The 25878-nt window shown below is 39.2% G+C and overlaps 1 protein-coding gene across 14 annotated transcripts in view; it reads right to left on the reverse strand.

Moving 5' to 3' along the window:
- RPS6KC1 (ribosomal protein S6 kinase C1) overlaps window positions 1-25878 on the reverse strand; it is a 317520-nt gene that overhangs the window by 103745 nt on the left and 187897 nt on the right. Inside the window, exon 16 of one of the 14 annotated variants that reach the window (XM_042976417.1) lies at window positions 24095-24126. The exons of the other annotated variants lie outside the window; for them this stretch is intronic. Coding sequence (XP_042832351.1) covers window positions 24110-24126 — 17 coding nt within the window. The 3' untranslated portion in view covers window positions 24095-24109. Of the gene's footprint in view, window positions 1-24094; window positions 24127-25878 lie in introns of those variants that run through there. 14 annotated transcript variants of the gene reach the window in all.

A 25878-nucleotide genomic window follows, 5' to 3' on the forward strand; every position in this document is an offset into this window, starting at 1 on the left:
AAAAACAAAACCACAATAGAACAGATCAATGAAACCAGAAGCTGGTTCTTCGAAAGAATTAACAAAATTGATAAACTCCTAGCCAGTTTGATCAGAAAGAAAAAGGAAAGGACCTAAATAAATAAAATTAAAAATGAAAGAGGAGAGATCACAACCAAAAGAGCATAAATAAAAACAATAGTACGAGAATATTGCAAGCGATTATACACCAATAAAATGGGCAATCTGGAAGAAATGGACAAACTCCTAGAAACATATAAACTACCAAAACTGAAACAGGAAGAAATAGAAAATTTGAACAGACCCATAACTAGTAAAGACATTGAATTAGTAATCAACAATCTCCCAAAAAAACAAGAGTCCAGAGCCTGATGGCTTTCCAGAGGAATTCTACCAAACATTTAAGGAAGAATTAACACCTATTGTCTTGAACCTGTTCCAAAAAATAGAAATGGAAGGAAAACTTCCAAACTCATTCTATGAAGCCAGCATTACCTTGCTTCCAAAACCAGACAAAGACCCCACTAAAAACGAGAACTATAGACCAATTTCCCTGATGAACATGGACACAAAAATCCTCAACAAGATACTAGCCAACTGAATCCAACAATACATTACAAAAATTATTCACCACTACCAAGTGGGATTTATACCTGGGATGCAGGGCTGGTTCAATATCTGCAAAACAATCAATGTGACATGTCCCATCAATAAAAGAAAGGACAAGAACCACATGATCCTCTCAATAGATGCAGAGAAAGCATTTAACAAAATACAGCACCCTTTCTTGATAAAACCCTCAAGAAACTAGGGATAGAAGGATCATACCTCAAAATCATAAAAACCATATATGAATGACCCAACGCTAATATCATCCTCAATGGGGAAAAACAGAGCTTTCCCCCCAAGGTCAGGAACAAGAGAGGGATGTCCACTCTCACCAGTTATTCAACATTAGTATTGGAAGTCTTAGTCTCAGCAATCAGACAACACAAAGAAATAAAAGGTATCCAAATCAGCCAGGAGAAGGTCAAACTTCCATTTTTCGCGATGACATGATACTCTATATGGAAAACTCAAAAGATTCCACCAAAAAGCTGCTAGAACTGATACATGAAGTCAGCAAAGTCTCAGGATAAAAAAATCAATGCACAGAAATTGGTTGCATTCCTATACACCAAAAATGACACAACAGAAAGAGAAATCAAAGAATCGATCCCATTTACAATTGCACCAAAACCCATAAAATGCCTAGGAATAAATCTAACCAAAGAGGAGAAAAATCTATACACTGAAAACTATAGAAAGCTTATGAAAGAAATTGAAGAAAACAAAAAAATGGAAAAATATTCCATGCTTATAGAAAGAATATTGTTAAAATGTCATTACTACCCAAACAAACCTACATACTCAATGCAATACCTATCAAAATAAGATCAGCATTATTCACAGAGCTAGAACAAACAATCCTAAAATTTGTATGGAACCAGAAAAGACCTCGAATAGCCAAAGCAATCTGGAAAAAGAAAACCAAAGCTGCAGACATCACAATCCTGGACTTCAAGCTGTATTACAAAGCTGTAATCATCAAGACAGTATGGTACTGGCACAAAAACAGACACTCAGATCAATGGAACAGAATAGAGAACCGAGAAATGAACCCAGAAATGTATGGCCAACTAATCTTTGACAAAGCAGGAAAGAATATCCAGTGGAATAAAGACAGTCTCTTCAGCAAATGGTGCTGGGAAAACTGGACAGCATCATGCAGAAAAATGAACCTGGACCACTTTCTTATACCATACACAAAAATAAACTCAAAATGGATGAAAGACCTAAACATAAGACAGGAAGGCATAAAAATCCTAGAGGAGAAAGCAGGCAAAAACCTCTTTGACCTTAGCCAGAGCAACTTCTTACTCAACATGTCTCTGGAGGCAAGGGAAACCAAAGCAAGAATGAACTATTAGGACCTCACCAAAATAAAAAGCTTCTGCATGGTGAAGGAAACAATCAGCAAAACTAAAAGGCAACTGACAGAATGGGAGAAGATATTTGCAAATGACATCAGATAAAGGGTTAGTATCCAAAATCTATAGAGAACTTGTCAAACTCAACACCCAAAAAACAAATAATCCAGTGAAGAAATGGGCAAAAGACATGAATAGACACTTCTCCAAAGAAGACATCCAGATAGCCCATCAACACATGAAAAAATCCTCCTCATCACTCATCATCAGGGAAATACAAATCAAAACCACAATGAGATACCACTTTCCACCTGTCAGAATGGCTAAATTAACAACTCGGGCAACAACAGATGTTGGCGGGGATGCGGAGAAAGAGGATCTCTTTTGCATTGTTGGTGGGAATGCAAGCTGGTGCAGCCACTCTGGAAAACAGTATGGAGGTTCCTCAAAAAATTAAAAATAGGACTACCCTACGACCCAGCAATTGCACTACTAGGTATTTATCCAAGGGATACAGGTATGCCATTTCAAAGGGGCACATGTCCCCAATGTTTATAGCTGCACTATCAACAATAGCCAAAGTATGGAAAGAGCCCAAATGTCCATCAATGGATGAATGGATAAAGAAGATGTGGTGTGTGTGTGTGTGTGTGTGTGTGTGTGTGTGTATAATGGAGTATTACTTGACAATCAAAAAGAATGAAATTTTGCCATTTGCAACCACATGCATGGAACTAGAGGGTATTATGCTAAGTGAAATTAGTCAGAGAAAGACAAATATCATATGACTTCACTTATATGAGGACTTTAAGATACAAAACAGATGAACATAAGGGAAGGGAAGCAAAAATAATATAAAAACAGGGAGGGGGACAAAACATAAGAGACTCTTAAATATGGAGAACAAACAGAGGGTTGCTGGAGGGGTTGTGGGAGGGAGGATGGGCTAAATGGGTAAGGGGAATTAAGGAATTTACTCCTGAAATCATTGTTGTACTATATGCTAACTAACTTGGATGTAAATTATACAAAATAAATTTGAAAAAAAAAAGGGCAAAAAAAGCTAGAAACTCCAGACACATTTTTTAAATACAGTGGATAGCACAAGGGACCATACACAAGCAGGCAGGTTTTGGAGGGGCATTAAAAGTTGGAGTCAGCAACAGACATGCAGTGAGGTCCTAATTTTTGTGGTGTGGGTTTGAGGTCAAGTGCAACTGCTCATCCTGAAAACCTTTTCAGGCAAACCAAAGACTAAACCATTGACCCCTTCAGGCCAGGCTCAAGTATCAAAGATCGTACAATTTGTCAAGCAGACTTATACACAGAAGTCAGAAGTGACCCACGGTTACCTTCACCTCATTAGAATACTAAAATCTCTGCCCAAGGAGGATCATAAGCCTCATTTACATAACACGCAATGGATGTATAGACACGTTTCCTTAAGGCACATGTACCACCTCTGCCCTACCTCCACATGCAATGACAAGGCCCCTGTATTTCAGTGTTCATTCCTAAATCATAGGAACCCATTTGCCCTTGCTTGGAGCGTCACAGCTTTGGAAGTTATTCCTCAATCTCCTGATTTGCTACAAATAAAGTTTACTTTGTGCAACAATCCCCCCCCCCCCGCCAAAAAAAAGAAAGAAAGAAAAGAAAACATAAAACAAGAAAAAGTGTTTTTTCATCACTCCAAAAGGCCCAAACATAGCTAATAGGAAATCCAGCAGGAACAGCAAACAGAAGTAACACAATAAATAGTCTCTAATCTGAAGGACATGAGTTTCCAGATCAAAAGATCCTATGGAAAGCTCACCATTGGGAAAACTGAGAAAAAGGTACATGACTGGGAAATTCAGAACAATTGGAATTGAGAAAAGATCTTAAAAGCTGTCAAAGAGGAAAAAAGTGGTGTCCACAGGGTCAGAAATAGGAATGCAATGCAGGAGAATTGACTACAATTCTGAATGAATGGAGTCAACTTAAACTCTATACCTAGCCAAACTATCCAATTGGAAGGAATTATATATTTTCAGGCAAAATACTAAAAATAAATGCATCTCCTCTGCACTCTTACTCCTAAAGTTACTAGAACAAGGAAGATGAAGATGTGGGATTCAGGAATTTGGAGATCTAACACAGCAGAAACTTGAGAAGGATTCCCAGGATGATGGTGACGGAGTTTCAGGACAGCTGAGCTGCTCCCAGCAGGCTGAAGATCTTCCTGGCTTGGAACTCAGGCTGAGGCAGCTGGTCTGGGAAGGCTCAGCTTGGGACAAGGACTGGTATGCTCACAGAAGATCAGTAGAAAATGAAAAACCAGAGAAAGAAGAAGCAAAACCAAAGGAAGGGTGGCAAATTAACATCAAAACAAAACCACATGTAGTTATTTCTAGGTATGCACATTAATGCTTACATCACCTATTCATTAAATGCATGCACTTCATTCCATAATATGTGTTCAGGTCTTCTCAGTTAGTATTTCTCTTCGACATAATAAAGTCCTCAGCTAAAGAGACTGTTTAGACATAGTAAGCAGAGGTATCTGGACTGGACAGGCATAAGGGATACCTGTATTCAAATTCTTGTACTCCAAGTGGAGAGGCCACAGGAGCCATAAATGGCCCTTTCGCATGCTTGTTCCTGAGCAAGGCCTACTCCTGTCTGGATGTGTCTCATAGTACATGAGCAAATTCTCACATGACCCCCATGGTAAGGCCAAACAGTGGAGACTCCTTTTCAGTGGTTAAAGTGAAGCTGCATTATCAGTCTGTGTGAGTTCAGTCAGCTGGCTGCAAGAGCTCAGGCTCTCTCTGTTCCTGACCATTACTGTGGAATTCTGGAAACTTGAATTCCTGTCCAATGTCAGTACCTTAGCCACCTCAGACGCTATAACAAATTACCATAGACTGAGTAACTGAAACACCATACATTTATTTCTCATAGCTCCGGAAGCTGGGACGCCCACTATCAAGGAACTGGCAGATCTGATGAGCTCCCATTCCTAGTGGGCAGATGCCTCCTCTTTGTATCCTCACTCACTCTCTGTGTCTCTTCTAACAATAGGAATAATCCCACCATGAGGGTTCCACCCTCATAACTTAATCACCCAAAGGCCATACCCCAAATACCATCACAGTGGGTGTTAGGATTTCAACAGATGAATTTTGGAGGGATGCAGACATTCAACCCATAGCATCTTCACTGGAACTTTGCATGATACTGCTGTCCACTGCTGCTTAGCTATAACTTCATTTCCCCTGCTGTTTTGGTGGGTTGTGGGACAAGTAGGGTTGAGATGGGAGTAAGGCATCAGCGAGAAAGAAGCAACAATTTCCCCTGCTTCTGTAAAGAAAATAACTGCTGAGTAGAAGGCCTCTTGAAAGATTCATCCCCTTTTACCCACTCCTCCCCCATCACACTAGAGTGACTTCTTTTGTCAATATAGCAAGCACTCTTGTATAAAAAGATCCTGAAAAACTAAAACATTTTCACTGCCTCTTCCATCCCTTTTGATAAACTTGAACTGCCCCACCAATGGCTGCTAAACCACAGGACTAACTCCCCCTCTGAGAACCATCTCTGACCAACTATTCCCCAAACTAGCTGTGCTTCAGTAGACTCTTCTATTAAAGCTCTATAGAAGTACTACTCTTCTTCTCCAAGAGAAGAGAGATTCCTTCAGAGTCTTCTTGTACTGTACCACTCAAACAAAGGCTTATGCTCATGGTGCTCTGGTTGATTATCTTCTGTGGTTTTTTATGTCAAGACTCTAATCATTGCCTGGACCCAATGCTGCTAGCCCAAGTCACTCTGAGAAAGACAGACAATGCAGGAGACTCCCCACCAACCCGAGTCTCTCCTCCTGAGATGGCCAGGGTCTAGACAGCTGAGTAAATCCTGCCCCTGACTAGTATCTAGTACTTGGCTCTCTTTATGTTGAAGCCCAGCCTAAGCTTTTGTTCTTCCTTCTTAATTGTCCTTGGTGAAAACTTTGTTTGATTTACTTCGCAACTTAGGGCTCTCAACAAGATGGGTATGTAGTACCAAGATTCTGAGGAAATCCCCAGCCATTCAATGAACTTCTAGATCTTTGTCCAGCTTCTTACATTTACAAATATGATTGCCAGTAACACCAAATATTTGAAGCTCTGAATCAATCTTACCAAGAACAATTTAGAATTTCAGGGACCACTCTAGTGAATTTGGATATGAGTAAAATAATCTACTTTAGAATCAAAGGGTTCAAAGAGTACAAATATTTCAAGGTCAGTATTTTTTATTGGTATAAAGAGGCCTGTGAAAGAAAGGAAAATTCTAAAATTGCTTCCTTTAAGGATGCTTTAGAAAAGGTCAGTAAATCCCTGGATGATCTAAAATCCAAACTTAAACTCCCTTCTTGGTCTCCTAACACAATTGACTGCACACTGGCCTCCCTGTGGTTCCCTGAACCTTGACTTCTTCTTTACTCTTGCTCTCCTCCTCCTGCACCTTCACCAGACCCCCTTTCCTCTGCTCCACTGCCCCTTCTTAAACACATCCTTTTTCACTGGACAAGATCTCTTCACAATGGTTTTTTTTTTTTAAACATAAGTGGGGGGACAATGGACTTAGAACTCTACTCCTTGGTCAAGATTAGATCTGCATAATTTAGTTAAGGACTTCACAACCCCTAGGAAGAAAAGACAAAAGTTCACTGAAGAACTAAGGATTGTCCTAGGGACATATCTTCTGGGACTCCTTAGACTCTATCAATCTATTTGATTATCAACATTGTGTCAAATATATAGATCAAAATTTGGCAATGGGCAGATATGAAAAGAGCATAAATACAAGACAAGATCTCTTAGCACCTTTCCCTGAGATCTTTCATATCAAAATTGAGTGGTTAAAAACCTAGTCTGTGAAGCCATTCTCAGATCTCACCTTCCAGGATTACTTTGATGTCCAATAGCACAACTGCCTTATCTACTTTCTGTGTTGGTTTTAAAGAGAGTGTACCTCTTAGAAGGAATCATATCATGTACCATTAAGTGCAAACACTGCAGTGAAATTCCAAGGAATCACCCCCATTGGATTCACGATTTCCAAGATATATATACCTACATTCTAGACTTCGATATGGAGGAGGTTTGAAACTGAGACATCCTCAGGATTCTTCTGAAGCAAATGGCATCACAAGGAGACAGCTTTCCGGAGAATCTTGATCAAGCAGCACACAGCTAGACATGGACAGCTTTGGCCTATGATCTCCTATCAAGACCCTAGAACACAGGAAGCCACTGACTGCCATATCTTTATCTCTTTTTCCTCCCTTTCATAACTATCTTTTCTCTTCTCTGTTTGTTTGAAACTCTGTTGAAATGAGATTCTTAAAACTCCTTCCACTAATAATGTTATTCCAGATGCCACCTTGGTAAATCAAGAGAATTAACAAAGCGTTGGACAAATTTACTGATCTCAAACCTCTCTTCTCCTTTGGTGGAGGATGTAATTGTTCTCCTGACTGATCCTAAGTGAGACAGGATCTGGACTAATAAGCACTATCCAAGGCCTTCTGATGATTCTTGTAATACCTGTTGTCTCCACAGTCATCCACTGTGCCCTCTCCAGAGACTTAAATGCTTTTAGACAGCCACTTGCTCAAGAAATGATTAAAATTAAACTATGAAAAGTCACAAGAAACTCTGATAGTCGTCCTCACCAATGAGTCTGAGACTGCAATCAACAGGAGTTCTATAATTCGAAGGTGTGAACAAGTCAGAATCTGATCAGATGATGGGACTTGGTCTCCCTGTTGACCAAGAGCAGGGACTGTAAGAGACTAAGTGACTGAAACTCCCCACTGTGGCCTTTGTATGGCTTGGCCCCTAGAGCTATAGGACCCACCCCTCTTGATAAAACCCGAGTCTCCTATCCAATGGCTGTTAAACCACAAGGTCAATTCTTCCTCCTAATTATGCTCCTGCTGATTTCCTTCTACACCTCCTGACTATGGTTTTACTGTTTAACAATTTTGTGCCCACTATGGACAAAGAATGCAAAGAAATTATGAAAAATTAAAAACTGTTGTGTGAGGGTAGGTGAAACTATACTAATTGTTCTATTTTCCAAATTTTCCCTAAGGTAGTTTTATTATTTTAATATTGACTATATCTAATGGAAAAGGGGAGAGATGCATTACTCGATTTCTACACAACTATAACCACTCCAAGAAAACATCTCCAAGAACGTCTTAAGAATTTTACATTTTCCACAAAGATAGTCCAGTCAAGTCCTGGGTCATCTCGGGTATTGGTTTCTTTAAACTTTTTACTTAAATAAATACTCTTTCTGCCTTACAAATATGAGTATTTGGTTTAGAAATGACCAATGTCTCAAAAGCTTTGATTTCCTGCCACCTACTCTTCTCCAAAATGCCAAATTAATGGCATCTGATCCTAACAAAGTGAGACATCCCTAGCTAAAAATGTCTTTATAATGGGGGTAGGGAGAGAGGGGGAAAAAGCAGGGGTAATTTTTTCCCAATATGTTTGTCATTATTATAGGTTATATATACAGAAGGAAAGTTAATTAAGCTTTAAAAAAAATCCATCACACATCAATGGCTGCATTTTAATGAGTACAAAAAGTTGAGGTGTTTACTACCAATTAAAGTGGTTTTTAAATAAGCATTAATTAACACAGAAATTCAGAAGAAAGTTATACCTTGTCAAAGAAAGGCCAGTGCAGGCTATGCCCACTTCTGCTCCCATTCATATTCAGATAGTAATTAACACCAACCCTATATTTTCCATAATAATGAGGAGATGCTGTCATGTCTATCATGCAACAACACACACACAAAAGTGGTGGAATTAGAAATTCTCAACCTGAAGTAAACTTTTCAAATTTTTTTCCTTCTGGGTTTTTCCCTCATCCAGGTCAGAGTTTTTCAAAGAGGAGGTTAGCCTGACTTTAATGGTGGGTTTCTCTCTCTCTTTCTCCCCCTTTTGCCAGGAGCATCATGGGGGAGCGCTCATTGGTCAGAGAAGTGTTGTTCAAGTCCCCACCAGCAAATCAGAGCAAACACCCAATCATGATTTAAGAGGGCCTGCAGTCCTGCCTTTGTTTCTCAATGATCCTGTTAAATTGCATAATCCAGCTTCCTCTACCCCATTCTGCTTTTTAGTAAATTATTGTCTGTCATAGGGTGGTAGGGAGGAGAAAGACACAAAATCTTTAAAACCCACGGCCTAACGAGCACCCAGTCTGATGGATGGCCTCATCCTTGGGTGAAAGCGATGGGGACCGTGCCTGAATTTGGGGAGGCACCCTGGAGAGATGCCATAGGCGGTGGTCACGGGAAAGGAGTTGTCAAGCATCTCAAGGCAACAAGTTCCAGAGACTGATCCTCAGCCTGACAAATCAGATTTTCTTAGTGATGACCTTACTCTGATCAAATTAACATACAAGTGGCCAATAAATGAGTATATTAACTTACTAATTTATAATGGAGGAATTCAGAAATTCCCTTTCCAGAACTTGGAATTCACATGCTCCCTATCCAGGGGCTTTCCTTTCCAATGTCAGCGTGTTTAGGAAAAGAAGCTGAGTTTTTTTATCAGAATCCTCCTTAGTGAACTCAAAGTCAGAACAGGGATGCAGAATTGTGTGGGAGGGTTCTGCCCAATGGAATTGCCCCTCTGTGCCACAGGGAGCCTCTCTTGTGGTTGAAGCACTGTGCTCTCTGCACAGTGCCTCTCCCCGACACGATGCTGCAAATGTGCTGACTTCGGTCTCTCGGGACTCCAATTTTCAGAGCAGACTTCTCCCCCATTCACCGACCCATGTTTTGCTTATTTAGTCAAGTTCTCAACATGTGAGAAGCTCTTCACAGTCACGGTCTTTAATGATCCAAGGGTAGAACACCAAACAAGAAAGACTGACTCCAGGAGTCCATACTGGACAGGTTTTAAATCAATTTGGGTAAGTTGCTGTAGAGTCAATTCTTTTTTTTTTTTTAAGTTTATTTATTTATTTATTTTGAGAGAGAGAGAGAGAGAGAGAGAGAGAGAGAGAGAAAGCATGAGTGGGGAGGGGTAGACAGAGAGAGAGAGAATCCCAAGCAGGCTCCCTGCGGTCAGCATGGAGCCTGATGCGGAGCTCGAATTCACAAACTGTGAGATCGTGACCTGAGCCCAGATCAGACGCTTAGCCAACTGAGCCACCCAGACGCCCTGCTGTAGAGTGGATTCTTAAAGCTAAAGGGTGGGAGGAGGCCCAAGAGGAGACTGCATCATCTCCCAGACAAGGGTGGATTCTCCTCAACGTGCAAAAAGGTGGCAGGATGCTTCCAGAAATTCACAGCAAGAAGTGGGATGAAATCTACTCTTCTTAACCTCAGTTTAAGCTCCTTATTTTCTGTGTGAATAAAGAGATGAAGAGATGGTTTGGGTATATGACCCTTCAGCGCCAGAGGGCATTTTTGGTGTCTACTCCTCCGGAGCCTGTGGTAGCTTCAGAATTTCTACATAAGGCAGGTTTCAGGAGGAATCCACCTGGAAGGGGCTTAGAGAACTTGTCTGGAAGCCACATCTGCAAAGTAAGCGTGCCATTTTTTTTTCTAGGTTGAATGTATCGGGGGGTGCTGATGAGACTGAGGGAAGAAGTAAAAACTGCCATTTGTTGTGGGATCACTGTGGAGAGGAACAGGCCTAACTTATCTTTAAACCATGTACAGTGCCCAGCAGGGTAAGTAGTACAAGACAAGTGTTCAAAATGTTTATTAAATTAGATGAATGACAAGTGAGCCTTGGGGCGCCCGGGCAGCTCAGTCTGTTAAGCATCAGACTCTTGACTTCGGCTCAGGTCATGATCTCACGGTTCGTGGGTTCATGCCTGGGCTCTGTGCTGACAGCACAGGATTCTGTCTCCCTCCCTCCCTGCCCCTCCCCCTACTCTCTCTCTCCCCACCCTCAAAAGTAAATAAATAAACATTTTAAAAAGATGAATGACAAGTGAGCCTTTAGATCCACATCAAAGACAACAAGGTCATGCCTGGGTTTTTTCCCCTTACAAGCCCGTTGGCTTCTATCTAGTTTCATGGCTAGTGACTGCACGTGTAATTTATACCAACTTGTATACTTGCCCAGAAATAGACAGATAATGGATGAGCAAAGAACTACAAAGAAAAATCTAAAGAACCCAGGCATTTAATTGGAAAGGGAATAGGCTGAGTTGACACATCAGAGAAGGTGGGGCTGGAAATCAACGTGGCAAAGGAAACACACAGCGGCCCAAACCTCACTGGGGAACCACAAAGCACCAATATCCTGCCACTCAAATTGCAGCCACTCTACATCATCCCTTTTTTTAAAATCTAGCTATTCATTGTTGGCACCCACCCTCAGTCTTATCTGATCCATTTGTACAGGAGTAAACAGGCTTCAAAGAACAGTTAAGTACCAATGTGCTTCTTAGGAGAGAATAGGAAAAGGTTGGCGAGCCCCCAGATTCCAGGAGTAGGAAAATCTCCTGCCTAACGTGGCTGCCACCTTGGCCTTTGCTTCTCATTCTTTTCACCGCTGTTGCCTTTACAGGAAAAAAAATGCTCATTTGGGCACTGTTTAAACATGCAGTCGATTGTACTTCTTTTTGGGAAAGTGTGCATTTTCTGCCTTAGAGTGGATACGGGTAACATGCCTCCTTGGTCAAATCTGGCAAAATGAAATGTCCTTTTTTCTGAAATTCCTCAGTTATGTCACACCCATTATCTTGCCTTATTAAAATGGAAAGAACTTTCCTCTATGTATGTCCCATTCTTCCATTTATCGGAATTGGGATAGATTGTGCCTTTCCACTCAATTTGGACAATGAAATGAGTTTCATTTTTATTTATGGGCTTCATAAATCCGTCTCACTTGCTGCTTTTCATGCCCCAGTTCCACGCTGTTGTGTTGGGATTTCCCACCCTGCCAGGCAATTAAACTAAAAACTCGTGGCAACAAAAATTTTCTTTACAAAACTCTTTTAAACCCAAAATATACATAATCATCTCCATTTCGGGTCCAATATATTTAAGGGATGGGGTCTTTAAGTCTTATTTTGGAGCATCCAATTTCCCAGATTAATTCTGTCATCGCCAAGCCCTCGTTTGAGTTCTAAAGGTGAGTGCAAAGTTCCAGGACGGAAAGAACTCGTTAATTTTAGATACTATGTTTCCAATCCGGGTGCCAGGCATGTGAGAAGACAATACAGTGGCTGTGCTGAAGGACTTGAGGAACAGCAGTGAGCTCACACCCCACAATCACCTGAGCTCTGAGCAGGAGGAGCCCAGAAACCGGGAGCAGTAGCAACAGTTCCCTGTTCTAGGCCAGACCAAAAAAAAGAAACAAACAAAAACCCCAGCCCAGCCCAATCACATAGACCTACAGCATTAAAGGAAGGGTGGAGAGACAGGAGTCCTGCTTCTCAGTACTTTGCCACCGTCAGAGGAAGTTACTACTGTTTCTCTAAGTACACAACTGAAGGACAGGCTTCTGCCTGATAAGGTAGATCCAGTAGGATCCAATAGATCTGATCCAGTCTAATGACATGTATGGATTTGGTTCAGGGGTAGTCCAGTCCTGTAACACAAAAGCCCAAGAAAAGAAACCCAATAAAACTATTTTGACAGAAACCTAGTGATCTGCATTTTGGATACCTTAGACACAGGCCAAGCTCAAGATGCTTTCTCTGATTCAATCTGATTCAATCACACACACACACACACACACACACACAGGCCAAGCTGAAGATGTTTTCTCTGATTCAATCTGATTCAATCACACACACACACACACACACACACACACACACACAGATAGATATGTAGATAGATAGATAGATAGATAGATAGATAGATAGATAGATAAAGATACATATATATCTCTCAAATAGTAGAAGTGGGCAAAGAATGTTTAAATCTGGCCTTACCAGGCTGTCTACTTTAGATCAGAAACCACTGTTTGTTCCTCTAGTCCATGGAAGGTGCTCCATGTCTGCTAGACTCATTTACCTGACATTCTTTGTAATGTAAGGTGAGCTGGTGGCTTCAATTGTCATGCCCCTAAACACTAGGGTTGACCCAGTGTTCCCTCCTCCCTCTATGCGGAGCCTGGGAAAATGTGAGCTGGACAGCAAGAATCTGTAAGTGTGTCTATTGTAGGATGCTGACACGGTTGACACAAGTGTTTTGGTCCAGCTGGCAGGTATCTCCCTGGAGTGGAGATGGGTGGATCAGAATGTGATGAGAATGTCACCAGCCATTAGGATCATCCACCTCCCTTTGCAAATCACACAACCTTCTGGCTTCAGAGGTACTTGCCTCATTGGGAGAACAGAGCTAACGTGAGTATTCTCGTTTATTTAGCAGTTATTATTATTATGGGAAATTAGCAAATAGACATTTTCACTTATATCACAATCTTCTGAACTTTTCCTAATGTGGGTCTATTCCCCTGAACCTGATGATTTATGGTGAATGAAGTTCTGGACCCGGCCAAGATGGAGGCTAGAGCCCAAATGGTGCTAGCCACACCAGAGGTATGACACTCTAGAACTTCCTGGCTCCAAAGCTAGCTAGCCTTCTTAAACATTTCTTTTTTTTTTTTTAATTTTTTAATGTTTATTTATTTTTAAGAGACAGAGTGTGAGTGGGGAACGGGCAGAGAGAGACAGAGAGAGAGAGAGAGAGAGAGAGAGAGAGAGAGAGGGAGATACAGAATCCAAGCTGTTGGCACAGAGCCTGATGCGGCGCTCGAACCCACCAGCCATGAGATCATGACCTGAGCCGAAGTCGGACGCTTAACTGACCGAGCCACCCAGGTGCCCCCTTAAATGTTTCTAATATTACACAATATCTCAGGAAGTACTTACTTCTACCTGAGTGATACTGTATGCTAAAATGGGCAAGCGAAATATTAGTGAGAATAAGCACTTTCTCTATCCCACTGGATTGCTAAAGTACATTCAGGTAAAATTTTTCAAAGAACAAAATGGTGCTTGCAAAAAATAAATTCCTTTCCTTAATAAACACCAAATGGAGATGAGCTTGAACCAACATAGACAAAGGCCATTTCATAAAGTTGTGCAAGCTGTACACTGCTCAAAGGCACAGTTCCTTTCATAGGCATTGTAGACTTTTGTGTTTACTGGCCACTAGGAGTCAATGACTTGAAGAAAGTCTGCCTTTTTCTAAATTGCACAAAGACAAATAAAGGCTAGCAGTAGCTCTGTAGGAATCCGTATCTAGTAAAAGGACCAGGTAACCAGCACCAACATCTTCTTTTATCTTTTTTCACTACATATATAATATATAGATATTATATAGACAGCCACCCCAGAAGTTCCTCCGTGTGCCCCAATCATAACCCCTCTTCCCTCAAAGTAACAATTGTCCATGATAGTTGTCACTTCTTAAAAATCATTTTATCACCCAAATCCAAACGTGCATCAGTAGACACTATTGTTTAGTCTTGCCCTTCTTAAAACTTTTAGTATCTTTTAAAAAAATTTTTTTAATGTTTATGTATATTTGAAAGAGACAGAACATGAACGGGGGAGGGGGAGTGAGAGAGGGACACAGAATCTGAAGCAGGTTCCAGGCTGTGTGCTGACAGCAGGGCTGTCGATACAGGGCTCGAGATCATGACCTGAGCCAAAGTCAGACGCTCAACCAACTGAGCTACCCAGGTGCCCCCCAATTTTACTATCGTTTAATTCTCTTTTAATCCACAGAATTTGTCCTCCACCCCTTCCATTTCTTTACAAATCATTTGTGGAAGAATTTGGGCAGTTTGACCTATAATTTCCCAGTGTCTTGATGTTGCTGACTGCCTGCTCACAATGAAGTTCAACAAGTTCCTGTCTCCTGCATTTCCTGCAAATTGGAAGCTCAGTCCACTTAAGGATCAGACCAGGTTACAACTCTTTAGCAAGACTATAGGTAGTGTCCAGCAATACTACAGAAGGCACATAATGTCTGGTTATCTTTCGGTTTTTAATCTGTGCCACTATTGATGCTGAATGCCTGTATCTGTCCAGCGGGGGTTGCAAAATGGTGATATTCTATCATTTCTTTTTCATTTTGTAATTAGAATAGTTTTATAAGATACTGTGCCCTTAATTTACTATTTGTATACCAAGTGGCACAGTTCATATAAAAACCAGGGTAAATGCTTAATTCTTTCCTTTTATTTCCCAGTTTTCAAGATATGAATTGGTTTACCTTTCCTGAAGGTGATCAGTTCTTTTTTTTTTTTTTTTAAGTTTATTTATTTTGAGAGAGAGACAGAGAGAGCCAGCAGGGGAGAGCAGAGAGGGAAAGAGAGAATCCCAAGCAGGTTCTGCACTGTCAGCACAGAGCCTGACGCAGAGCTCAAACTCACAAACGTGAGAACATAACCTGAAATGAAACTAAGAGTCAGACACTTAACTGACTGAGCCACCCAGGTGCCCCAATGATCAATTCTCTCTAATATCATTATCAAATCATGAATTTAAACATACATGACAGGTTTCAATTCTTATCATTACTGAAGGTCAAACTGTCCCATCTTTGACCAGTAGGAGGCTGAGTCCTTCTGACATGACCTCAGAAGTCTTTGATAGTTTCCTTGTTAACTAACATGTCCCAACTTCATTTTATAGACTTCCTGCCCTAGACTTATTTCTCCAAGAAGCCCTAATTTCTTTTACAGAGAAATGAGTGTTTCAAAACCACAATCTGGGTGTTGGGGATGCTCTTTGCTAAATTAGACATTGTTTCTAGAACTTTTCAGCAGAATGAACTATGAAATATTATGATTCAAAGATAAAAACATTTCATAAATGTATATTGTACTTTCTGTGCAGATTCAATACTATGGAGTTTTTACTTAACCACTCTATAACAGTGGAATCTCCTGTCTTGCATTCTGAGAACTTGGGTTCTTAAAAGCAGAGGGAACAACAGAATTAAAACATCCCAACATTACTGTTCTGACATTGCACAGCAACAATCTCAGAATGACAATACTAATATCACCACCAATATGATTCTCAAAAACATTTAAGTGTTTTTGCATATACCTTCCTACTTTCCCCATTAAAATAAAAGTTTATTACATCTACACATTGAGACCATGTAGCCATTGCACACTATACTCTCCCCCATGGTCCAGGACACTATTTAATGTGTAAGTTCTTATGTTGGTGTCTTTCTCATTGTTTCAGTCATTTACAATACATTCTCTACTAGATTCCTCAGGAAGAGCTCATGGGAACAATATTCCCTGAATGTTTGCATGTTGATAACTATTTGTGCCCTTTATTCTTAGAGTCAGTTTTGCTGGGTATAAAATCCTTCACTCACGTTTTTTTTCCTTACTTTAAATATGTTGTTTCATTTTTCTCTCCTCAATAAAGCACTGCTGTTGAGAAGTGTAATTATAAGCTAACTTTTCTCTCTTGTAAGTCATGTGCACTTTTTATTCTAGAAGCTCATTTTTTTTCTGTGTTAATCATATTGCCAACATTCTCAGGTATGCAGTGTGCTCTTTCCATGTAACTTCAATTTTTTTTTAATTTCAAAAAAGTTTTCTTGAATTCATCTTTACAGTTCAGTTGCCTTGCTTTGGTTTTCTTTGTGATCTCCAACAACCATATGTTTGATCTTCTTTGCCTACTTCAATATACACCACTTTCTCTTTAATCCTTTTTATCTCTTTCTTAATTAAAAAAATTAATGTTAATTTTTTATTGAGAGGCAGAGAGAGACAGAGCATGAGCATGGGAGGAGCAGAGAGAAGAGCAGACACCGAAATTGAAGCAGGCTCTAGGCTCTGAGCTGTTAGCACAGAGCCCAACACAGGGCTCAAACTCACAAACCATGAGATCGTGACCTGAGCTAAAGTCAGATGCTTAACTGACTGAGCCACCCAGGCGCCCCTCTTTCTCAATTTTTTTATTTTTAAAAATGTTCTGACTTCTAGTTTCCAGTTCTGCATGTAAGTATCTTAGAAATTACCACTCCATCCGAATAACAATTCTGAACAGACTGGAAAACCAACAACTCTTTTGGAATCTGTAAGAGAGTGGATGGTACACAAGGCAACCTGATGCCCCCAGACTGAAAAGAAAGACAAGTGAAGTCATAGGTTACCAGAGAGAGGCTTACAAGTGTAAAACACTGTGGGAACAATACCAGAATAGGAAAACCTAAACTGTAATTGACAAACTGATGGAGGCTCAGTGAAAACAGGTCTGAGAGTTAAAAACCCCAGGGGATTCAGTAACAATATTCCATAACATTGTGAAATATACTTCCAGCAACTTGACCGAGTTCCCACAGTAAATACTGGAGAAAAATCCCCTTGTACTTCTGTGCTTCTAGCAAGGGAGGAGGAAATAAATCATTTTGAAATACGCCAGAGCACTCTGTCCTTCTTAACAAGACCTGCCCTTCAGGGGAAACTAGTTAACCAGAGCCTAACCTGCTGGGGTATTATCAGAGCCAACTGACCTGGAGAAGGGAAATACCCAACCCCAATGACCTCTAGCCTTCTATGTGGGAGAAGGGAAATATTCAACTCCAGTCCACTCTAGCCATCCTGTCCTACCTAGAGAGGTTGAAAAAAACTGAGAAACTCTTGTGAAGTTCACAGTCCAGAGGCACAGTCTCACTGAAAGAGTGAGATTTCATTGTAGGACTATAGAATACTTGCTCATACCTCACACCTCACCATTACACTACTAAAGGCCTATTCATAGCCAGTCATTTTATCCAGTACTTCATGTCCAGCTATCATGAAAAACATTACAGGGACTACCCGAAGGCAAAAAACACAACTCGAAGACACAGAGAAAACACCAGAACTAGACATAGCAGGGATGTTGGAGCTATCATATTGGGAATTTAAAGCAACTATGATTAATTCAGTAAGGGCTTTAATGGATAAAGTAGACAGTACATAAGAACAGATGGGCAATGTAAGCAGAGAGATGGAAATCCTAAGAAAGAAGCAAAAAGAAATGCTGGAGATAAAAACAAGAAACAAAAAACATAAATAAAAACCACCGTTAACAGAAATGAAGAATACGTTTGAAGGGCTTAGTAGTAGACTGGACATCACTGAGTAAAAAAACCTCTGAGCTAGAGGATATATCAATAAAATCCTTGAAAACTGAAAAGGAAAGAGAATAAATATTGAGAAAACCAGAATATCCAAGGACTGTGGGGCAAATACAAAAGGTGTGATACACATGTAATGAGAACACCAGAAGGAGAAGGAAAAGAAAAAAAATCTTTGAAACAATAATTATGGAGAATCTCCCCAAATTAATGTCAGACATCAAACCACAGATCCAGGAAGCTCAGACAACACCAAGCAGAAAAAATGCAAAAAAACACAAACTAAACCAAACCAAACCAAAATACTACACCTACATATACCATTTTAAACCAGAGAAAAGATCAAGGAAAAACTCTGAAAGAAGGCTATGTAAAAGAATACCTTCCTATGGAAGAACAAAGGTAAGAATCATATCCAACTTCTCCTAAGAAACCATTCAAGCAAGGGCACTGGGTGGCTCAGTTGGTTAAGTGTCCGATTCTTGGTTTTTGGCACAGGTCATTATCTCACGGTTTGTGTGTTTGAGCCCCACATCAGGCTCTGTGCTGGCTGTGAGGAGCCTGCTTGGAATTCTCTCTCTCCCTCTCTCTCTGACTCTCCCCTGCTTGCTCTGTCTCTCTCAAAATAAATAAACTTAAAAAAAAATCTTTTAAATTAAAAAAAAAAACTATTCAAGCAAGAAGAGAACAGAGTGGAATATTTAAAATATTGAGAGAAAAAAAAAAAAAACACCAACATAGAATTCTGAACCTTGAGAAACTAACATTCAAAAGTGAAGAAGAAGAAAAAAAAAAGACCTTTTCACAAAGAGATATTGAGGAAATTTTCTGCCTATAGACCTGCCTTGCAAGAAATGTTAAAAGTTCTTTAGAGGAAAGGGAAATAACATAGGTCAGAAACTCAGATTCACAAAAAGTAACAGAAAGCAACTAAGTAGGAATAATTGAAAAACCTTCATTTTTTAATTCTTGACTGATTCTAACAGACAATTTATTCAAAATAATACCAACAACATATTCAATTATGTGTGTATATAGATGTGTGTGTGTGTGTGTGTGTGTGTGTACGCTTATATAAGTAAAATGAATGACAGCAATGATACAAGGGACAGAGGAAGTACTCAGACTATCTGAAGTGATATAATATATATATATAAGTAGACTTGAATTAGCTGAAAATGTACATTGCAAACTCTAGGGCAATCACTAAAAAAGAGAAAGAGAGGAAGGGAAGGGAAGGGAGAGAAGGGGAGGGAAGGGGAGGGAAGGGAAGGGAAGACCAATATGCTAAGAAAGGAGAGAGATTAAAATTGCATAAAATGCTGAATTAAAACAACAGGCAGAAAAAGACCAGAAGACCAAAATAGGAACAAAGGACAAGGGCAACAAATAGAAAAGAGTAATGAATATGATAGACATTAATCCGATTACATCAATAATCTAAATGCCCTAATTAAAAGATTATCAGAGTCAATCACAAAAACAAGAACAAACTATATGCTGTCTACAAGAAACCCGCTTTAAACACAAAGACACATATAAATTAAAATTAAGTGGTCAGAGAAAAATAAACCATGTCAACACTAATTAAAAGAAAGAAGGAGGGGCACCTGAATAGCTCAGTTGGTTAAGCGGATGACTTAGGCTCAGGTCATGATCTTGCAGTTTGAGTACAAGCCCCACATCGGGCTCTGTCCTGACAGCTCAGAGCCTGGAGCCTGCTTCAGACTCTGTGTCTCCTCCTCTCTCTGCCCCTCCCGTGCTCATGCTCAGTCTCTCTCTGTCTCTCAATAGTAAATAAATGTTTTAAAAAAATTTTTTTTAATAAATGAAAAGAAAGGAGTAGCCATATTAATTTCAGATAAAGCAGATTTCAAAAAAAGAAAAGTTATCAGAGATAAACAGAGGCATTACATAATCATAAAGAGGTAAATTCTCCAAGAAGATGTTATAATCTTTAATGTGTATGTGCCTAAAAACAGAGCGTCAAACTATGTGAGGCAAAAACTAATAGAATTGCAAAGAGAAACAGATGAATCCACTAACATAGTTGCAGGGTTTGACATCCCTCTATCAGAACCAGCTGGCAGAAAATTAGTAAAGACAAAGTTGAACTCAACACCACCATCAAACAACTGGATATAATTGACATCTATAGACTACTTCATCCAAGAACAGCAGAATATATATCCTTCTCAAACTCACATGGAACATTCACCAAGATAGACCACATTCCTGGCAATAAAACAAATTTAAGAGACAGAAATCATATATCTGCTTTCAAACCACAATAAAATTAAATAAATATAAAGATGACATAAAATATATAATATAAACATATATATTTTTAATTTTTTAATGTTTATTTATTTTGGAGAGAGAGAGAGAGAGAGAGAGACAGAGTGTGAGCAGGGGAGGGGCAGAGAGAGGGAGACACAGAATCTGAAACAGGCTGCAGGCTCTGAGCTGTCAGCACAGAGCCAGATGCGGGGCTCAAACTCACGAACTCTGAGATCATGACCTTGAGCTGAAGGCAGACGCTTAACTGACTAAGCCACCCAGGCACCCCTATAATATAAATATTAATTAAATCAGTAACAAGAGATGATTGGACAATCTCAAAATACATGGACATTAAACAAACAAAAAACATTTCTAAATAACTCATGGGTCAAAGAAGATATCCCAAAAGAAATTTTAAAATATTTTGAACTAAATGAAAATACAACTTAGCCAAAATTTGTGGGATGCAGTGAAAGTACTTAGAAACAATTTACAACATTGGATGCATATATGATCTAAAAACGATCATCTAACTTTCTATCTTAGGAAACTATAAAAAGAATAGCAAATTAAATCCAAAGTAAGCTCAAGTAAATAATAAAAATTAGAGCAGAAATCAATGACATTGAAAACAGGAAGCTAACAGAAAAAAAAAATTAAAATAAAACCTGATTCTTTGAAAAGATCAATAAAATCTGGAAGCATCTCACCAGACAAAAAGAGAGAAGACAAAAATTACTAGTATCAGAAATGAAAAAGGGGATATCACTACAGACCTTATAAACATTTAAAGGATAATAAAGGTATACTATGAACAACCCTATGCCCACAAATTTGACAACCTAGATGAAAATGGACCAATTCCTTGAAAGACACAACTTGCCAAAATTCATACAAGAAAAACTAGATAATCTGAATAGGCCTATATCTATTAAATAAATTGAATCAATAATAATCAGTAATTAATAGACTTCTGAAACAGAAAGCACTAGGCCCAAATGGGTTCACTGGTGAATTCTATCAAACAATTAGGAAGAAATTGTACCAATTACCTGTAATCTCTTCCAGAATACAGAAGCAGAGGGAATACTTCCCAACTCGTTCTATGAGGCCAGCATTATTCTAATAACAAAACCAGACAAAGATATTCCAATAATTACAGACCAATATCTCTCATGAACATAGATACAAAACTTCTCAACAAAATAATAGAAAATGCATCTCAAAAATGTATATAAATACTTATACACCATGTCCAAATGAGATTTATTCCAGGTATGCAAGTTAACATTCAAAAATAAACTAATGAATCCATCACATCAACAGGTTAAAAAAGAAAAATCACAATGATATAACAACGATACAATCATATCAGTAAATGTGGACAAAATTCATAATAAAAAGTCTTAGTGAAGTAGGAATTGAGGGGAAGAATCCTCAGCTTGATAGTGAACATTTACAAAAAACCTACAGCTAACATTATACTTAATAGTGAGAAATTCAAAGCTTTCCAGCTAAGATCAGGTACAAGGTAAGGATGTCTCATCACTCCTCTCAACATCATACTGGAAGTTCTAGCTAATGCAATAATACAAGAAAAAGAAACAAAAGTTCAGTTGAGACAGGAAGAAATAAAACTATTTGTTCACAAATGACATGGGCATCTATTTTAAAAATTTGAAAAAATCACCAAAAGTCTCTTGGAACTAATAACTACAGCAAGGTTTCAGGACACAATTTCCTATATACCAGCAGGAGTAAGTAGAATTTGAAATTAAAAACACAATAACATTTATATTAGCACCCCCCCCCCAAATTAAATACTTAAGTATAAACTGAACAAAAAAAGCACAATATCTATGTAAGGAAAACTCTAATGAATGAAATCAAATAAATAAATAAATAAATGGAAAGACATTCCATATTCATGGATAGGAAAGCTCAATACTGTCAAGGTGTCCATTCTCCCCACACTGATCTGTAGATTCAATGCAACCCTGATCAAAATCTCAGCAAGTTATTTTTGTGGATATCAACAAAGTGATTCTAAAGTTTATAGGGATGGGCAAAATACACAGAATAGTGAACACAATATTGAAGAACAACAACATTAGACCACTTGAAGCCTTAGTATGAAGTTACAGTAATCAAGACAACACGGTGGTGTCAAATGAACAAATAGATGAATGGAACGGAACACACAGCCCAGAAATAGAACCATGTAAATAAGTCAACCGATTTTTGACAAAGGAACCAAGGCAATAGAATGGAGAAAGGATAGTTTTTTCAACAAATAGTGCTAGAACAACTCGACATCTGCATGAAAGAGAGAAAGAGGAAGAGAGGAGGGAGGAAGGGAGAGAGGAAGGAAGGGAGGAAGGGGGAAAAAAAGAAAAATCTAGACATAGAGTTTATATCCTTTACAAAAACTAACTAAAGATGGATCACAGACCTAAATGTAAAATACAAACTATAAAACTCCTAGAGTACAACATAGGAAAAGAAACCTAGATGACCTTGGGTATGGCAATGACTTCAGTTTACAACACCAAAAGCACAATCCATGAAAGAAGTAATTGATAAACTTAACTTCACTAAAATGCAAAGCTCCTGCTCTGTGAAAGACAATGTCAAGAGAATGAGAAGACAAGCCACAGACTGGGAAAAACTATTTGCAAAAGACATATCTGATAAAAAAGACTGCTCACCAAAATACACAAAGAACTCTTAAAACTCAACAATAAGAAAGTGAACTCAATTAAAAAATGGGCCGAAGACTTCAACAGGCATCTCACCAAAAAAAGATATACAGATGGCAAATAAGTATATGAAAAGATGCCCAACATCATAGGTCATCAGGAAATGCAAATTAAAACGATGACATACCACCACACACCTGTCAGAATGACCCAAGTCTAGGACACTAACACCACCAAATGCTGGTGAGGATGTGGAGCGACAGGAAATCACCTTATTGCTGGTGGGAATGCCCAATGGTATAGTCACTGGGGAAGACCGTTCGACAGCTTCTTACCTACACATACTCTTCCATACAATCCAGCGATAGTGCTCCCTTTTACTTACTCAAGGGAGTTGAAAACTTATGTCCACACAAAAACGTGCACACAGATGTTTATAGCTTTATTCATAATCGGAAAACTTGGTGGTATCCAGGATGACCCTCAGTAGGTGAATGGATCGATAAACTGTAGCACATCCAGACAATGGAATATTACTCAGCACTTAAGAAGAAATGAGCTTCCAAGCCCTGAAGATGTGGAGGAAGCAAATTACTAGGAGAAAGGTGTCAATCTGAAAAGGCTACATAATATATAATTCCAACTATGTGAAATTCTGGAAAAAGAAAAACCATGGAGATGGTAAAATTCAGTGGTTACCAGGTGTGGCGTGGATGGGGGGAGAGGTGAGATGTGGGTGGGGAAGAATGAGCAGGCAGAGCACAGAGGATTTTTTGAGTAATGAAAATAGTCTTTATACCATAACGATGGGTACATGTCATTACACATTCGTCCAAACTGGTAGGCACGTACCACACCAAGAGTGAACCATAATACAAACTATGGACTTGGGGTGATTATGACAAAGTGGCAAAGTAGGTTCACCAATTTTAACAAAGGTACCCCTCTGGTGGGCTATACTGATAATGGGGGAGGCTGTGCACATGCAGGGCAAAGGGCATAAGGGCAATCTCTGTACCTTCCCCTTAGTTTTTCTGTGAACCTGAAAAAAATTTTAAGCCTTCAATTAAAAAGTTGTTTTCCTATCACATTTCTCTTAAGTCATTATCTGTTGTGTTCATTCACTCTTATGGCCTTTCTAGTTTAGTCTTCGTTTCTAAAATAATTTTTTCTTTTATTTCTCATTCCCTCCCGAGTTACCACCTCATTTCTGAATTTTCTAATTACAACTTGGGTTATTCTTTCATGTCTTATTTAACTTTCTTAATGTCCTTCAGTTCATTTTGGAGTAGTAAATTAATTTTGGTCTATTTTGTAAGCACATATTTCTGGAATTACTTTTAAAAGTTCATTTATTTATTTTGAGACAGAGAACAAGCATGTGAGTGGGGGAGGGGCAGAGAGCCAGAGGGAGAGAGAGAACCCATCCCAAGCAGGAATCCCATCCCTAGCAGACTCCACACAGTCGGCTCAGAGCCCGACATGGGGCTTGATCCCATGAATTGTGAGATCATCACCTGAGCCGAAATCCACAGTCGGACTCTCAATCGACTGAGCCACCCAGGCACCCCTGGGATATTTTCACTGTTCATAAGAATATTATTCTAATCCTAATTCTCCTTCTAATAACTTTGCATGGGACTTGATGTTGATTCTCTTCTGTTGTGCATTTTTAATGTGAAATTAGTTTTCCTAAACTATGAGAATGAATCAAGCTAAATTTTTTAAAAAGCTCTAACTTCACAGAGCTCCCTCTTCTGTTGTTTGTATGAACTGTTAAAAAAAAAAAAAAATGACACATTGCTTTGAAATTTCCTGGCTGTTCTTCCCTTCCTTTGAATTGGGCCTTTCTCTTGCCCCTACCCAGTTCAATTTTAATACCATTCCCAGTAACTTCCCAGTGAAGGGCCCGGTACTAGAAGGCAGCTCTGGCTGGTCAATTTTGAGGGTTCAAAGGGCCGGCGCCTTTAATCCCTTATTACAAGCCCTTTGCGCTCAGTGGGTATTAGAACAGGCAACATGCGTTCACCTTCAGCTGCTGTTCTCATATTTGTCTGAGTTTCCTAGTGAAACTATTTGGGGTTGGCTATTTGGGGTGCTGTTCTCAGACACAGTGAAGAGCTATACTGTGGCTTCTTTTTGTCTCCCACACAGATGCCCATCTCATGCAAGTCTTATGGTTACTGGTATTTTGTCCCCAAATACTTGCATTTTGAGATTTGTGGCATCCTGTCACCTGGTTTTGTTGTAGAGGCGGTCTATCAATTTTGATTTTACTACATGTCTCTGTATGTTTTTATGTGGGATTGTGTAGGTGGTAGGCTACTGCCATTACCACCACCATCTTCCCAGGATCATTATCATCTTTTAATTCAAGCTGATTTTTGCTATGTTCTTCCTTTTGGTTCCTTCCTTTCAGCAAGTCACAGGGAAAACTTGGCTTCAGTTTGTAAAGAGCCCCTGTATTTATACATAAATACATACATACATACATCATTTATATATATATATACATATATATATAAATATAATATATATTATATATAAATAAATATATATGTGTATATATATATATATATATATATATACACATATATATATTTGTGTGTGTGTGTGTCTGGGAGAGATGTATAGAAAGGGGGTCATGCGTTGAGTGGAGGCTGCTAATTGGGGGCAGTTTGCAAAAAGTTAAAGACACAGCTTCTGCCTTTCGGAGTTCGTAACCTGAGAATGCAATACACATCCACTCAATGAAGCAGAACTACAACTACTTAGTTTCCAATCACAGCTCTTA

This window comes from Panthera tigris, chromosome F3, assembly GCF_018350195.1.
Source record: "Panthera tigris isolate Pti1 chromosome F3, P.tigris_Pti1_mat1.1, whole genome shotgun sequence".
Classification (NCBI taxonomy): domain Eukaryota; kingdom Metazoa; phylum Chordata; class Mammalia; order Carnivora; family Felidae; genus Panthera; species Panthera tigris.